Genomic DNA, 18,051 nt, shown 5'->3' on the forward strand with positions numbered 1-18,051 from the left:
ACACCGTGGAATTCCTTACCTCCAACAGAGGCTGAGCTGAAGCAGCCACAGAGCATTAAGTTATGCAGAGATACTACAGGGCAGCCTCCTCCGTTGGGAAAGCAATTTTGGTGCACAGGAGACTTTAATAACTATATTTGTGTTTCGGAACGACTGCTTTAAGCAGACAAAACCAAATACAATCAGGAGCTGATTATATCAGGGAAGGGTGTCAAGCATGATCTTTAGGAGCATAAGAGCCCTGCTGGATCAGGCCAAAGGCCCGTCTAGTCCAACACTTTTTTTCACACAGTGCCCAGCCAGATGCCCATGGGAAGCCTGCAGACAGGACCCGGGTGACACAGAACTCTTTCCCTTCTTGTGTATTCCAGCAACAGGTATTCAGAGGCATATTGCCTCCCAACCACGGAAGCAGAACATAGACACATTGGCTAGTAGCCGCTGATACCTTTATCCTCCATGAATTTGTCTAATCCTCTTTTGAAGCCATACAAGTTGGTGGCTATAATTTCCTCCTATGGGAGCAGTTCCATAGTTTAATTGCACCCAGTGTGAAGTACTCTCCTTTTGCCTGTCCTGAATCTGTCAGAAATCATTGTGGGTGTGAATTCTAGTACAGTGGTATTTTGGTTGTCGAACTTAATCCGTTTCGGGAGTCCGTTCAACTCCTGGAACCATTCGAAAACCAAGGCGTGGCCTCCGATTGGCTGCAGGAGCTTTCTGCACTCAATCGGAAGCCGTGGAAGCCGCGTCAGACGTCCAGCTTCCAAAAAAGTTTGCAAACTGGAACACACACTTCCGGGTTTGCGGCGTTTGGGAGCCAAGCCGTTCAACAACCAAGGTACCACTGTATTATGAGAGGAGGTGGAAAACCTCTCTCTATCCACTTTCTTTACACCATGCCTAAAGACTCATTTAAACGTGCTGCATACCTGCTCTGGATCTGGACCCTGGGGGCTGTTCAGAGGCGTACTGCTGACTCCTGCTACACCCAGAACAGGGGAACCCGTTGTGGTTTCAGAATGGCCAGGGGCCTGGGGCACAGCAAATCCATCCTCCGGCTCAGACAAACTTTTCTCCTGGAGCATTTCCTAAAAAACAGAACAAAAAAAAGCAAACAAAGGGGTTTTTCAGTCAGTTGGGTAATTTCCTCTCAAATTCCACAAGTGAATATTCCAGACTTTTAGAAGACATCTGAAGGCAGCCCTATTTAGGGAAGCATTTAATGTTTAATAGATTATTGTATTTTAATATTCTGTTGGAAGCCACCCAGAGTGGCTGGTGAAATCCAGCCAGGTGGGCGGGGTATAAATAATAAATTATTATTATTATTATTATTATTATTATTATTATTATTATTATTCCATATAGCTCCAAAGGTTTGTTTCCCTACAGTCAGGATGGGGAATCTCTGTTGTAGACAATAGAGACCCCTGTGGAACCTTAAATGAAACACCTCCCCCACTTAGGCTCATAATTAGGAGGAGAAAACGGAACAATTTCCCCATAAAAAATAAACAGTTAATTCCAAGCCCAATTTTGAGCCAGATCAGACCCTGTTGTATCCCCTGAATGTCATCAAGAGCACAATCGAGTCTCAACTGCCCACATTCTCCCACCTTGTTGCTGTAACTCTACCAGCAGCAGAGGAAGAAAAGTTTCCCACTCCTTCTGGCACCGGGTTGCTGCAGCTGCAAGCCACATGCAAGCAACATACTGGGAAATGTAATTTTCCCAGGGCTCCCAACATCTGCAAGGAGAGAGGAGCTGACCTTCCTTATATATTAAAAATCTCACCTAGGTAAGAACTCACAGGGTCACAATTCTCATGTCCTATTTGAGGTGAACATTGCAATCATCAAAACCCACTTTTCTGAGACCAAGTTTTTTTTATTCCTGTATCATCAATAATTAAACCTTATTTCAGATTATTGCATCTGTCAAAGTCGGCTCTCTATCCTATGAAAGATCTGCCCACAATAAACAGACAAATCTTATATATATATATATATATATATATATATATATATATATATCTGACCATGGTTTTAAAACAAGGAACCCACATATGAAGCGAGTGTAGGATCTCAAATGAAGAAATGCAGAGCTTGGTGGGCTATTTGGTAGAAACCATAACATCTGAATTGGTTCAAAATTAATGCAACTTTGTTCTGCCGCTGAGTTCATTTCCTTCTGCCCTCTCTTATCTTGTCCCATCTCTAAACTCTTCAGCATTATGAAGAATATTCTATTCCCACGCTAGTCTTGCCAGCATCACATTTTCCTCAACATGAAAAACATGGCGGTCTTTTCCGGTGTTACAGGAACGGCCACTCTATCCTGAGTCGAGAAGAATTTTGGACAAACCTTTTTACACAGGGAAAATCCCACAGAAAAAAACCATAGACGTGGCTGCAGTGAAACTGGAGCCCAAATCCATAGAATGAATTAGAATCATCATTAATCTGGCCTTATTTCTGAGATTGTGCCCAACTTTACTCCACGAGGAACCCAGGCTGAGGCCTAATGAAGTGGAGGAAGAGAGGGAAAGTGGTAACACCAGCACTCAATCCCAAAGAATGGCAATCGTGGCGGGGGGGGCGCGCGTTCCCATTCCCTAAGTTTAGGCCTTAAATGTAAATAGGTGAACACAGCCCTGATATTGATAAAGAAAAGAGTTTGTGAACAAACACCTTAACTTCAAAAGATACAGTTCAGCCACATCCACCACACAACCTGGTATAAGGGCAGATCTCTGCCATGTGTAACACCACAAACTAGACATGTTTTATAGCCAGACAGGTACTTGTCAACCACCACTCATCCACCCCTGTTCATACAAACCCAGACTCAAACTCAAAATACCTAGTGGGCATGGGTTTCTCAAAAACAAGTCATGCAGATGAATCTCAATTCTTTTTTTGATAGAGTTACAAGCTTGGTGGATCAGGGGAAATGCTGTGGGCATAATATATATTGATTTCAGTACGATCTTTGACAACGTCCCTCATTATATTCTTGTGAAGAAGCTGGTAAAATGTGGGCTGGACAAGGTAACTGTTAGGTGGATTTGTAGCAGGTTGACTGACCAAAGAGTGCTCACTAACAGTTCCTCATCATGCTAAAAAGGGTGACGAATTGGGTGCCATAGGGTTCTGTCTTGGGCCCATTATTGTTCAACATCTTTACAAAGGACTTGGATGAAGGTATTGAGGAAACCCAGCCAGATGGGTGGAGTATAAATATTAATAATAATAATAATAATAATAATAATTATTATTATTATTATTATTACTATTACTATTAGGATGTTCATCAAATCTGCAGATGATGCCAAACTGGGAGGGGTGGCCATTGCTGCTGAAGACAGAATCAGGATTCAAGATGACCTTAACAGACTGGAGAACTGGGCTAAAACTAACAAAATGAATTTCAATAGGGACAAATGCAAGGTTCTACACTTAGGCGGGAATAACCAGCTATACAAATATAAGATAGGGAACACCTGGCTTTCCAGTGGTCCATGTGAAAAGGTTGCTGGGGTCTTAATAGACCACAAGCATAATATGAATCAACAGTGTGATGCAGCAGCAAAAAAACAAACCCTAATGCTATTCCGAGCTGCATCAACATTAGTTTCCAGATCAAGGGAAGTAATAATCCCGCTATATTCTGCCTTGGTCAGACCCCACGTGGAGTCCTGTGTCCAGTTCCGGGCACCATAATTTAAAAAGGATATTGACAAGCTGGAACGTATGCAGAGGAGGACAACCAAGATGATCAAAGGTCTGGAAGCCAAACCTTATGAGAAACGGCTATGGGAATTTGATATGTTTAGATTGTTGAAGAGGAGACTTAGAGGGGCTGTCACATGGAGAATGGAGCAAGCTTGTTTTCTTCTGCTCCATAGGATAGGACCTGAACCAATGGCTTCAAGTTACAAGAAAGGAGGTTCTGACTGAAAACCAGGAAAAACTTTCTTACAGTAAGAGCTGTTCGACAGTGGAATAGACTCCCTCAGAAGGAGGTGGCCTCTTCTTCATTGCAGCTTTTTAAGCAGAGGTTGGCTGGCCATCTGTCATGGATGCTTTAGTGAAGATTCCTTCATTGCAGGACTAGAGGACCTCTGTGGTCCCTACCAACTCTGTGATTCTGTTATTCTAAACCATACATGGCTGGTGGCCTTTGCCAAGCATGGTGGGTTGCTTGCGAGTCAGGTCAGACTCTATGAGAGGGAAGAGTTTCCCAGACATGACCACTGACAGCTTGAGGATCCCATTTGGCATAAATTAATCCTAACTCCATCCAGGAAGGCTTGAGGTTTGGCACCTCTTTTTAAACCACAAATTCCCAAGGTCCAGTTCTAACTAGGATCCATCAATTTTGGTTTCTCGTTTTTCCAATCTTATAATCAGTTTGTCCCAATCCCACATCAGCTTGCCAGCGTGCCTTTTTAAAAATTAAAATAATAATAATAAATTCTGCATGAAAATCGATACGCATTTTGCAAAGGCATTTCTCCTAATGCACATTTTTCTGCAACCAATTTCCCAAGGCAGTAATGCATTTTTATACATTATTTTCACTGATATATAGTTTTGTGCACAGTCTTCCCCAACATGTGCTTTTCCTGTAAAGGGGAAAAAATGATTGGAGGACTGCATCAAAAAATAGGGAGACGTGCAACTTTCTAAGTATAGCTGCATTTCGGTATGTGCATTGGAAGCACAAATGAGAAGCGTTTGCATTAAAAAGTGAACCAAATGAATTTCTCCCCAATCCCTCATTCTAACCCAAGCAAAACCAAAAGCTGATTGCTTGCCTTACTGTTGCTCCTTGCTGCATTGTTTTTAATGTGGTATTTTGGGGTTTGTTGCATAATACATTTATTAATTAAGCTGCTCCAGGCCCTGGATGAGCAGAATATGAGAAGAGATGTAGCTCAGCAGCAAAGCAGATGCCTTGTGTGTAGAAGGTCCTGGGTTCAATCCTCAGCATCTTTGGGTAGGGATGGCAATGTCCCCTATCAGGAACCCAGGAGAGACACTGCCAGTCAGCGTAGGGACAATACTAAGCCAGGCAGACCAGTGGCATAGGACGGCTTTGTTTGTTGAGCCTGGCTGGCCAGTTTTGTAGTGGCAAGATTCCTGCACAGAACAAGGGGATTGGACTAAATAGTCTTCAATACCTCCTTCCAACTCTGAAATTTGAAAATTCAATGTCTTGATCCATTGCCATTCATTCATAGGAACATAAAGACCTGCCTTATATTGAAATAGACTATTGGTCCATCTTGTTCAATATTGTTTACACTGACTGGCAGCAGCTTTCGCTAGGGTTCCAGACCAGGGGTCTTGCGCTACCTAGAGATGCTGGGGTTGAACCCGAGGCCTGTCACTGAGTTGCAGCCCTTTACACAAGATTTGTTGCTTGGTGCTACATATGAAGAAGGGATAGGCTTGCACATATGAATGCCCTCTCCTAACTACCAGCTCACTCACCCCCAACATAGTATAGCTAAAGTATACTTAAGAATGCAGCTTTAGACTATGATCCTAACCACATGGTGTTAAAAGTGAGGCAGGAACAAACAGCACAGGAGACGGACCAAACATCGTAAGTGAGCAAATGTGTTCAGCCACAAAAACATCAGAAGGGTCTGAGCCAAAGGCCCATCAAGACCAGCATTTTCTTCTTACAGCGGCCCTCATAGGAAACCCACAAGCTGGACAGCAGCACTCTCTAACTTGTGATTCCCAGCAGCTAACATTGTATAGGTAAAGGTAAAGGGACCCCTGACCAATAGGGGTTGCGGCGCTCATCTCGCTTTACTAGCCGAGGGAGCCAGTGTACAGCTTCTGGGTCATGTGGCCAGCATGACTAAGCCGCTTCTGGCAAACCAGAGCAGTGCACAGAAACACCATTTACCTTCCCACCGGAGCGGTACCTATTTATCTACTTGCACTTTGACGTGCCTTTGAACTGCTAGGTTGGCAGGAGCAGGGACCAAGCAACGGGAGCTCACCCCGTCGCAGGCATTCGAACCGCCAGCCTTCTGATCAGCAGGTCCTAGACTCTGTGGTTTAACCCACAGCACCACCCGCATCCCACGGTATACAGGTACATAAACACACTAGAAACTTCCTTATACGCAAGTCAGACCACTGGTCATTGAACACTGTCTACACTGATCAGCAGCCGCAGCTCTCCAAGAGTTCAGACACGAATATTCCTAACTCTACCTGGGGGTACCAGGGATTGAACCTAGGATATCCAGGATGCAAAGCAGATGCTCTACATAAGAGCTACATACTGCAGCTTGATCAGGCCAAGAACCAAGAGGTGGCCCTATACTGTATAGCTGCTGCTTCTAACTTGGGTTCCCCTGGTCTGAAGAACTCCTCTGTGCGGGATAGAGCAGCGGTGGTGAACCCATGGTCCACGGGTCACATTTGGCCCACGCATCTGTTTCTGGTGGCCTGGCAAAGTGTTTGGCTGCTAAACAGACTCATCCTTCCTTCCCTTGCACCACCCCATCACTTTTGTGCCCTTGGAACCTTGTCTGCCTGCTCTAAATCCCAACACCTAGGTTATTTGGACCACACTAGCTAGTAGGAGTCTGTTTAGCACCCTATACCCCCACTAGGTATAGATGAAGAAAAAAAGAAAGAAAGAAAGAAAGAAAGAAAGAAAGGCAAGCCCATTGCATGTCTACTTGACTACTGCATGCCACAAAGGCCAGGTGGGCATCTCCAGTAGGAAAAGACACATGTCTGGGAAAAGACACATGTCTGAACTCCAGGAAAGCCACCATCCGTCAGCAGAGACCAGCAGAGACCAGGGATGGAGAAACTGTGCCCTACCAGATGTTGCTGGACTCCAGCTTCCAACATCCCTGTTGATGAACTGTGTTGAATGGGACTGGTGGGAGCTGCAATCCATCTGGGAGGAGCCACAGGTTCCTTATTCCTGGAGCAGCAATTCTGAATTGGATTGGAAGAGTGGTCTGACAGTCTGCGGCAACTTCCTATGTCCCTGTGCTCCTGATGCATCCCCCCACCACCCTGCAGTTGTTGCAAAGGATTTTGGGGCATACTCTAATTTTGCTCACCACTCCAACCAACGCTATCAGCACTCACTGTTGCACTAGAGATGTTGGGAAGCCTGGTCTTCTCACTGAGGAACCCTTGCTGAGCTGCTGAAGAACCTCAGTTTTATCCCAGAAGGAATATAGTTGGAAGAATATTGCCCTAGATATTTTTTTTGGGGGGGATCACCTTTCACACAGCGATACATGAGTAAAGTCCCACTGAAATCAATGGGGCTTCCATCTAATACATAATAACATTATGAGACTCTTAGGTAAACACCAGGGAAGAGAAAATGCAGGTTTGTGGGATGGGGGCCGAGGTATTAAAGACTGGGATAGGCTTCCAAAGAAAATGACATCATTTACCCATGCATCCTCAACACACACACACACACACACACACACAGAGAGAGAGAGAGAGAGAGAGAGAGAGAGAGAGTTTGGTTCACATTGTATCCAAATTCATTTTGGTTCAAAGCCAGTTGGGAACTCGCTCAGTCTAATCTCATGGAACAGAAGTGGCTAGACTCCCTAATGGATATAAGCCGTAGGCCCCAGAGTGAGCCAACACATAGCTTTTTATCTTTGTGTCTTTTACTAAGTTCTTGCAACTTCTTTCATAACGGCCCTTGAGGACCCCCCCCCCCCAATTCAAATACTTTGGAAGTTCAAGAGACCAAAATTCTAAAAAATAATGCCATTTTTTTCCTCCCCCAAATTCAAATGTAGATAGCATAAAATGTGGTGGTGGTGTTTTTAAAGAAAAGCTGTTAGAGTTACAGAGATGCATCATTACCCACCCACTGGCGATACCGATTCCCCCTTAAAACTTTGTAATTCCAGGACTTTTCCTCCGTTTTCTGTATCAATGCATGCTGGCTGAACATAAGCTGTTTTTCAAGAAAAACATCAGCGGCAGTATTATATGGTAGGGAGAGATGCCCTTTGGTTTGAGGAAAGGAGAAGACCTGGTGTGTGTGTTGTTGAGCCTCTAACATCTCCTTGGAAATACCTTTCTCCCCTCTCTCTTTAAATACATGAACTGTGTTGATTCTATTATTCCACTTGCTGTACAATAATATCTCTTTTCAGTCTGGGAATTATTTATTTTTAACAGCTTCAGGAGGTGACCCATATGAACTGAATACCAGTGGCTGTTCTTGGGAACGTAAAGAAATGGACCCCATTTTTCACCTCGCTTCCACTTAGGATTGCCAACTAACCAGAAAAAAATGACTTGGCCTGCTCCTCCTCTTTTAACAGCAAGTACAAGGCGAAGGTTTCCACAACCATGGAGATGCACATGATTACCTGGTTATGCCTTTAGATCCTACTACCGTTAACAGCACAGCAGATTTAACCAATTTTTTAAAAACCCTCCCAAATTTTACCAAGTCTATTGTTTTTCTACAGATCTCCCTGCCCAGGCATAGGCAAACTCAGCCCTCCAGATATTTTGGGACTACAACTCCCATCATCCCTGACCACTGGTCCTGTTAGCTAGGGATGATGAGAGTTGTAGTCCCAAAACATCTGGAGGGCCGAGTTTGCCTATGCCTGTCCCTGCCTCTTCCCAAATTTGGAGACAGATTAAATGTTGCCAGCCGGCTAAGGCTGGTCATCATTACTAAATCCCACTGAAGGAAGCAACCAGATTTTAGTTACTCTTAACTTGTTCTATTGGTTTCAGAGAGACTTCCACGACAATCCTAAACACACTTAGTAGGGGGTCCCACCGAGTAATGTGCACAGGATAAGGCTATTAACATCATGCAGAAAATAACAATTACCACAAAGTCAAAAGCCACAGAAAGGCAATGTGGTTAGTAGGGGTGTTGAAAAGAATGCCACAAAATAGTGAGCGAGTCTTATGGTTCAGTTGAAGAAGGGTCCTGGATAGCTCAAAAGCTTGCTTGTTTTGTTCCAGGTTTTGTTTTGGTTTTTTGCAGCATTTTAGTTGGTCCTCAAAATAAGATACTACCTGGCTGTAACTTCTGGATTTTTCCTAACAGACGAGCATGCCTACTACCGATTTTTGTATGGTCACCGGGATTTAAGTTTAGCTCGACTAGAGCCAACCATTTTTAAGAGAGTTTCAAGTAGCTTGAGAGAGGTATTGCTGCCCATGGCTCGGGTTATTTTGTCCCATTGTTATCTCTGGGCAAATTGACTTTGGGAATGATATCAGACCTGTGAGACCCGCATTGCGAGATGCAAAAGCACCACGTACATGCAAAAGAGGTCCTCCTTTCACATCGCCCTTCAACTTTATACATATTCTCCTAATTTTGTCCTGCATTATAAAGAAAGGACAGTTTTAAAATTCCCTTTCCCCCTGATTCCCAAGAGGGTACCCAAATTGTTCCTTGGCTTTGAAGGATATTTTTAAAAGCATCTCCCACACCCCCAGTTGCCAGCAAACTGGGTCACAGACATAGAGGTCTTCTAAGCTAAGGAACATAAATTCAGAAATGATACACCTTGACTGCATGATATTTTTTTTCCTGTAGTGTTGGGGAATAAACAGCAAATACAAGAGGACATTCAGATAGGCTAGCTTTGAATTAACATATGAGGGCAATATTCAAGTTAGGGGCAGGAGCAGAGAGGCAGGAAGGAAAGACTCCTCCTCCCCCCCCCAAAAAAAAACCCCACAGCTAGCCCAAAAAGACTACTTAAGCTGGGCTGCAGCTGTTCCCACTGAAAAAGGGGAGGGGAGGGTCTCAAACTGGAGCCTGTTAGAAATTCTGGCTTAAGTATGCTGAATGCAACTAGATTCCTATGCATGCTTACTTAGGAGTAACAAAGCAGGTTGTGTTAGGACTGCAGTCTTAGAAAGTGAGTTTGAGCATCACTTTTCTCACACATGCAACAGAATCCTCTGTATGTTTACTTACAAGTTTTTTTCTCATAGTTCAGACTTACTCCCCTTAGCACATTTAGAGCCTGAGCCTATGAATGTTTACTCAAAAGTTAAGTCCAAAAGAGGCTGCAAATCTATGCACATTGATTTAGAAGTCCCATTGAATTCAGCAAAAATTTCAGTGATGCTGACTGAAACCTGTAAACTTTCGAGTCTCATTGAACTCAGTGGCACTTACTTCTGCATGTTTAGGCTTCCAGGCTTACTGAGAAGTAAACTGCATTGAAATCAAAGGAATTTACTCCTAAGTAGATTTACTTTTTGAATGGCAAGAGACTGACTGGTAGTTTTTCTACCTTTCCCAGCACATTCAGATTCTTATCTTTTTCTCTTGGTTATGAAAATATGTGATTATTTTCTGCCACTGGAAGATTTAATTTTGTTGGGGAAGGCTTCCCATAATAGATAAATAGTAATATTGCGGGCATCAATCAGATCTCTTTACGAACGCCTTTTCCCATCTCAATCTGGCGGAATGAGACTTCATCCTTCCAAACCTAAACTCATTTTCCTTCAGGTTAAAGCTGCACAGCTATATGCGAATTTCCTCGGAGGTCTCATTGAACTTAAGGGCGGTTTACCTTAGAGTAAGCATGTGCAGGATTGGGTTGCATTCCTCACAATCTATTTCTGAGCAAGTGGGTTTGAAGCCCCTTACTCCCGATTCTACCTTGGGATCAATGGAACTTAGAATCCATGTGAAAAACTCCCTTAATTCCCCACCAGATGAAAATACCTCCTCAGGGGCTAGCCTTGTCCGCTTTAAAGATCTTGAGAGAGTCCCACAAAGTTACAGGCAATCCACAAATCTGACTTAATTCTAATTTTAACCGTAATTTTACATATTGTTCCTGCTATCTGCTGGGATACCAAGGCAAAACATGTGATACATTTCTAAAAAAAATCCTACAAGTGTATTCCTATAGCATGCTTACTTGGAAGCAAACTCATTTAAACTCAGTGATACTTACATCTTTGTATAACATGCAAAAATCTAGCCCTATTAGTCAACCCCATTGGACAAGATTTTTCCCTTGCGCCTAAAGATATAAAAAGGCATGCAAATGTTCTCGTTCATAACATTACTTAAATTAGATTCAGGGGAACGGGAGGCTGCAATATTGCTTCTCACCCCCAACTCCTTATCTGGAGTCCATTTTAAAACTTTGGTAATAATACTAAAAACAGACGAAAAGATGTTCTGTGTAAACATCCTAACGGTGAGCCTTAGTTAAGATAAAAGGACCTGCCTTCTCCTAACTCCGACAGTCACTGGGAAAAAAGCAATAAAGATAATACAGTGAGGGGAGGCAGACAGCTTTTCTCCCAAGTTTTACTAAGCAGATTAGAGGCAGGGTGGGGACACCCAAAAATCTAACAATGAAATGTGCAATATAAAAGCTAAGCCTGAAAAAAGATCAGATCAATTTCACTCCCATGCTGAAATTTACAAACAAATGGATTGTTTCTATTCCCCAAGCAGCACCATTAATGCAGATCTGATCCTGTGCAACTTTTACTTCAAATTAACCCCTGCTGGGTATAATAAAAATAAATAAAACACACCCCACTTCAAGTATATTTCAGTGAGGTTGGAATCCTAGCCCCCATTTACCTGAAAGCAAGCCCCATTTGGTTTCAATAGGACTTGCACCTGAGTGGACATGGTAAGGATTGCACTCTGCAATCCTTAGCCATGTCTACTCAGAAGCAAGTTCTATTGAATTCAGTGGGGATAAGTAGTCTCGGGATCACAGCTTTATTTATTACTGTTATTTAGTGTTGTTTTTATTGATTTTAAGCATTTTTATCTCTTGCCTTTCTAACAAAAATTCAAGGCTACTTATAAGTCACACTTACAAGTCACACTTATTATAAAACTGACCAAAGATGATGATAATAAGCTTGAGAGCCAATGCTGATTAAGGATGCTTAGGCACTATTGGCCACATGTGAACTACGCAAAACAAGAAGTATATGGTAAAAAGTGGAATAAAATTATTGCAATGTGACTTGCTCCTAAGTAACTCGGATCTTCCTCAAAATGCAGTCTTGGGCATGTTTTACTCAGAAGCAAATCCCATCATCTTCAGTGAAGCATACTCCCTAGACAGTAGCATGCTAAAGGTACTTAGAAGCTTAGCCGACCCAATTCACACGTGACGTACTATCAGTATGATGAAATGTAACTAAACTTTACTACAAGGAACCCATTGCATTTGCGTGTGAGTCGTGTGGGTGATCTCACTTTGAAGGATGTCCTCAAACTCCAGCCCCACTAAAATAAAACTTGCACGCGGCATCCTATGTCGAAATTAACTGTGCATAGATTTCAATGGGATTTGATTTTGCACCCAATGTGACCTCTCCTTACACAAAACTAGAAAATTAAGGTGGTAAATTTAGGGTTAAAAAGTCGCTGAAATGAATGGACTTGAAAGTTGGTGAAGTCCAGTGCTTTCGGTGGAATGTGACTTAGTTGGATACCACCCTTAGGACCCAATCAAGGTGTGTGTCTGCTCAAATCAAACACTATTCCAGATTTGTTTTTATTTGTGGGGAGGAAACCCTGCTTTCCTTGAAGCAAAGCGTGTTCATTTCATTTGGGGAGCTTGCTTAGAATCCATTTTTTAAAGGATTCCTCTCACACCCTGGAGTAACTTTTGTTAATCCTCACACACAAGACTGCACATTTTCCTGGGAGCAGCTCTCATGCCTGGGAGTACGCCTCTGAACACGGGAGGTTTTACTTATGAGTAAACAACCACGGGATTTTATTTGCTTGGAAGGAAGTCACGTTGAGCTCTCAAAAGGACTTCCTTCAGGGCTCTAAAATCTTCTTAGAGTAACCTGGGACGACGCATAGCGCACCGAGGATTCTATTTGCTTGCGACTTTATCCTTTACACGGCCGCTGGAATCGCATATCTAACATCTTTGTTATCTTACGTGCAACCCCTTGGTCCGTTTTACCTTAAACTAAACCCCACCGATTAAGAGAGATTTACGTACTTCAGAATGAACTTGAATAGGGTCCTGCAGATTCCGGGACGGAATCCTACGCACGTTTACCTCTGAATTAAGTCCCTCTGATCTCAGCGGGAATTACTTCTGAGTAGACATGCATAGGAATGCACAATACGTCCCCTCCGCTCCCCACCCAAAGTAACCTCGGATTTAAATCTGATGCACAATTTCCTACAAATCCCATTGAGTTCAACGGGGATCAAGTTCCAGTAAGTATGCACAAAGGCTGCCTCACTTCGGTCTACCCTAACAAGCTATTTATTTAAAATAGTCTACTAGACGGTTTTACTGATTTTAGTTTAAATGCGCTAGCCGTGTCTTCCTTTCAAGACGACACCCTCGTCGTGAGAAGGTGAGTTCGCCGGATTACAGCATCACCTCGGTAGGCTTTTCTCATAAGAAAGTCCAATTGAAATCAAGGTGACTCTTACTTTCAAATAAATGTAGCCCTCTGGGTTGGGGGGGGCTGTCACGTGTCAGTCATGGGGGTACAATCCAGAAGCTACCTAAAGTGTCTGATGGGCCACTGATTCACGCCTCCTGTGTAAACACAAGACACGCAAGCCCTGTTGATTTTAGAGCAATTTATTCCTGAGTAAATAAGGAAGATCCCCCTTTTAAAAACAGGTTATTGAACGCCTTTCATGTTGCGCTCTCTCTCCCTGTTGTTCTCACCGCCACAAAATCCGCTGTGTTTCCCCACCAATTTAAATCACAAAACAAAACCCCACCAATTTAAATCACAATGCAAATATAACGGGGGGGGGGGCGTTTCCTCTGGAGTAAAAATCTTACCAAACTCGAGGGAGCGTCCTTCTGGGTAAAACACGCTTTAAGGTGGCTTGTGTGTGTGTTTGGATCATTCAAGAGTGTGAAGTTCTTAAACAATACCTCGGGTAGAGGGTTGCCCCATATTTAGCAGCCGGCGGGACTTAGACTAAGTAAACATGCCTGCTATGATCAGGCAGCGTAATCCGATGCTCTGCCTGTTTATTTCGGAAGTAACTGCGCATAGGGGTTGCAGCCTGAATTGAGAGTTAGTTAAAAAGCAATGCAACCGTTTAATTGAGCTATAATTCAAAACACACACACATATACAAAGTTTAGTAAGCATTCCCGAGTCTTTGGGATGTGGGGGAGACACAAGACCAAGCACTCGGAATAAACCAACTAAGCGAGTGTAACTGACCAGGGTGATTCATACTGGTAGGAGTTGACAGCAGTATAAAATCGCTCTAAAAATGCATTGAATAAGGCGGCCGCCGACGCGCAGGCTCTGTTCACGCGTTGCCTCGCAGTTGTGTTTTCTACCAAACACGACCAAATTGGGGTTCTAGTCCTGCCCCAACCATTTCCTCGCAGCGACATTTCTGCAGGATCCAAGGGAACTCGATGGGGTTGTATGGACTTTTCTCCCCGACGCCCCATCTAGGAGGACCGAGGCGCGGCTCTCCCTCCCTCCGACGAGCCTTTTCGCCTTTGCCCCCCAGTGAAATAAATCCCACTTTTGCCTGTCACATGCCCTTAAGTGTTGTTTTCTGGCTTTGCAACTTCACCCTCACCTCCATCTTCTGTCTTTTTCTAAAACCCTGTTTCTCCTTCCAAATTTACAAACATTGAACCAAGTCAGCTACGCACCCCCCACCTCCAGTTTCAACAGTTTTAAGAGGCGGGGTGCAGACGAAAGAAAGAAAGAAAGAAAGAAAGAAAGAAAGAAAGAAAGAAAGAAAGTATCCCGTAATACAAAGGCATGGAAATTTAAAATAATAGTAGGTTTTGTTGTTTATGCCCCCAAATCCCACCTTTACGTTTTACGCACCATTTACTTGTAAAGAAGCCCCATTTGAACACAGAAAGGAATGTTGCGGATCATCATCCAGACGCTTGTGTGGCATGTCAAATTGCAGGTAAACGACCGGGCAGCCTCATTTTTTTAGCGGGGGGTGGGGGAGGGAGTTTGTTTACTTAATTGTATGCACCTGAATTTTGGAAACGAAAAAGTCTCGCTGCCTGAGATTTCACATAACAGAGCAGCTGCAAAGCGAATGAGGCCTAGTCAGAAACCAGGCTGCATTTGCCTCGCGTGCAGCGACCTGTAAAACGCCGCCTGGACGCTGAGGGCGCTACCATAACCATCTCACTACAGTATTCACGTGCTCTTAGGAGGAACCCAAAGTACCTATAGTAAGTATACATACATTAGGAGGCGGCAGATGGGCAGGAGGCACTGGTGCCCGCATGGAAACCACCAGGAATTGCTCAGCCTTAAATGGGATCGTTCCCCCTCCCCCCACACACTTCCCCCCATACAATATCCCTTGCAACCCTATCCGCTACTCTATGCCCGACTTTCCTGGGTCTATTGGGACTTACTTCCAGGTCAACTTGCCCAGGACGGCGCTGCAAACGGGAAACCTTTGCATGCCTACTCCCACTGCTCAAGAGGCACCGGATTCAATGGCGCTCGTTTCCAAGTATCTCCCTCCATGGCGCGCCTAGGAGTGCGCCTACCTGCTGCTGAGGATATAGCATTTCACGTCCGCAGAAAGCAGGGTGGGGGTGGATGGGCCAGGCTGATGCTTTACTCCCAAGTAAGCCTGCTTGGGATCGGGGAATGAGGCCTCCCTGGATGTCTAGCTTGTCCAAAACGCCTTAGGCTTAAAAAGGGGCGCTCTGGTGACGTCTGAGCGGCGCGATCACCAGCACGTTTAAAAACACACACGCACTTTCCTTTTTGTTTTCCTTTTCTTAAAGGAAAGGAACCATTTATCTACACACCATCCTGAAATCTTTTTTTTTTTTAAAGCCAGCTTTTAAAAAAACAGCGGCACAGCGGAAGAGAGTAAACTTCCCTTTGCCCAACCCCCCCTTTTAAAAGTAGGTGCGTTGGAGTTTTATATAATGCATGCCTTGACATTTACACAAACAGGGAGGATTCTGGCTATATTTGTTTGTTTTTAAAAACAGATTTAGCCAAGCGATTTTAACAGTTTATTTCAAGAGGAAAGCTAACATGCTGCTCAAAGGGCACCCAGAGAGGTCGCTTTTATTGGGATACTTACAATGCAACCCTACAAAGGTCTACTCGCAAATAAGCCCAGTTGAGTTCAGTGGGATTTACTCTCAGGCATGAGCGTGCATATAGGCGCAGCTATAACTACAAATCTGTTTTTCTGGGAGTAGGCCCCACTGAGGCCAGTAGGACTTACTTCTGAGTTGACATGAGTGGTATCGCTCTGTTAAGCTGCAACCCAACACGCACTTAGTCTGGAATAAATTTAGTCCAGCTCTGCTGAGCCTGCATCTTTCTAAACCCACATGCCTACCAGGGACATTTAGGCAGCGTGCAAGGTTCCCTTATTTTAAAGGACGGTCTGTAAGGTGCTGAGGTGTGTGACACTTGTAGTTAAAATACACTGCTCGTATTTTTTTAAAAAAACAAAACACATAGGAAGAAGTTTTGTGGGTGGGTGTGTCTCATCATCGATATTTTAAAAGAAAATGTTCAACTTGGTTCCTCATACGTGGTGAAGGCCACCTAGAATTGGGAAGCTATTTGTTATTAAAATAATTAGAGGGAGAGGAAGAAAGTATAATTCCACCCCAAAACGTATGCCTGTTTGATTCTCAAATAAGTTACATATTTCATGCAAGTTTAGGACCAAAGACCGGAGTGAAAGAAACATTACGCCTTAGCTGTGTAACGCGAGGCACATTTATTTACGGGCAAATGCCGGAGATTTACGTCTTCTAAATAACTTACTCCAGAGTAAGTTCACGTAGTGTGGTTGGCTTCAGAAATCCAACTCATAAAACAAATGCCAGCTGGCCACCATTGACTTGGCCAGATTTCTCTCGGCCTCAGTTTCCCCGTCTGTAACATAGCGGTGGCCTTGCTCTCACACACACAAGCTGCTTCAAGGGCAAAACGTGGCCAGGGAAAATTATCATCCTTGATTTTAAGAACAGTGCCGTTGTATTATTGCAACTAATCATCCTATGAGGACAACAAAAACAATGCATTTGTGTTGCTACTGTTAATATTATCATGTTAGATCTTGATTGAATTAATGATCAAGTTGGATGGGGACCCGGTTGGTTGGTTGGTTGGTTGGTTGGTTGGTTGGTTGGCAGGCACCCGTCTGTCTCTGGACACAATGGAAGACCGCGGCTTTGCAGGCTTTGTACGACATAATTTTTTAAAAAATGGGTAGGCCATGCTTGATTAAGTGTCTAGATTTCCACTCAGTGCCACCACTTGGAGGATCGACCCCCACCCCCACCCGGAATATTAGAAATCTAAGGTGAGTTCCCCAGTTGTACTTGGAGCGCTGCCAGTTTCTTTTAAGTTGATTTTTACTGTAGGCTCTGCAGAAATCAGTGGGTTTAAACTTTCCAAGTTTAAAGCGTAGTTTAATATCGGAGGCTGGCGCATCTCCCCCGCCCCAACGCGCACACACTCTTTTAAATTCCCGGGGAAACTTCTTCCTACGTCGTCTTCCCCTTCCTTCATACTCCTCCTGTACTACAGGAGGTTCAACCTGGCCACAGTGGTTCAAAAAGACTTCTCAAACAAGCGCTCTCCAAAGCGCGGACGCTTTTGTTTACATCCAGTTTCCCCAACTCCTCCCCGCCGCCCCGAAGGTAACGCGGGTTCAGATGAGTTGTCTGAAGTTCAAAGCCGAGGGTGTGGAAGGAACACCGTTTCTACGCAGGCGCCACTCCCCAGAACTTTTATGTATTAGTGGCATTAATGTTTAAGGTGTTATTCTTTCGAATCCACCTCCGTCGGGAGTCTGTGACGTTCCCGAAGTAAAGGCAGAGATGTTGGCAAATGCGCATTCGCCATATATAGAGTATAGAGGGAGTTACAAAGTCCTGAAGGATAAAAAAAACACACGCCCCTAATTTCCGACTACTATGTTGGCAAATCGATCTGGTCGTCTTTTTTGTCTTTTTTTTTTTTTAAGAACCGTTTTCAAAATACTTTCTCTTTCTGCTTCTAAATGGGT

The 18,051-nt window shown here is 43.8% G+C and overlaps 1 protein-coding gene across 8 annotated transcripts in view; it reads right to left on the bottom strand.

Annotated features, from left to right (window-relative positions):
* TBX4 (T-box transcription factor 4) overlaps nt 1-18,051 on the bottom strand; it is a 109,929-nt gene that overhangs the window by 52,616 nt on the left and 39,262 nt on the right. For 5 of the 8 annotated variants that reach the window (XM_079955649.1, XM_079955648.1, XM_079955651.1 and 2 more), the window contains one exon: nt 933-1,091. In XM_079955649.1, the coding sequence (XP_079811775.1) occupies nt 933-1,091 (159 nt within the window). The other 3 variants (XM_079955650.1, XM_079955653.1, XM_079955655.1) reach the window with 3 other exon arrangements.

This window comes from Podarcis cretensis, assembly GCF_951804945.1.
Source record: "Podarcis cretensis genome assembly, chromosome: 15".
Classification (NCBI taxonomy): Eukaryota; Metazoa; Chordata; class Lepidosauria; order Squamata; family Lacertidae; genus Podarcis; species Podarcis cretensis.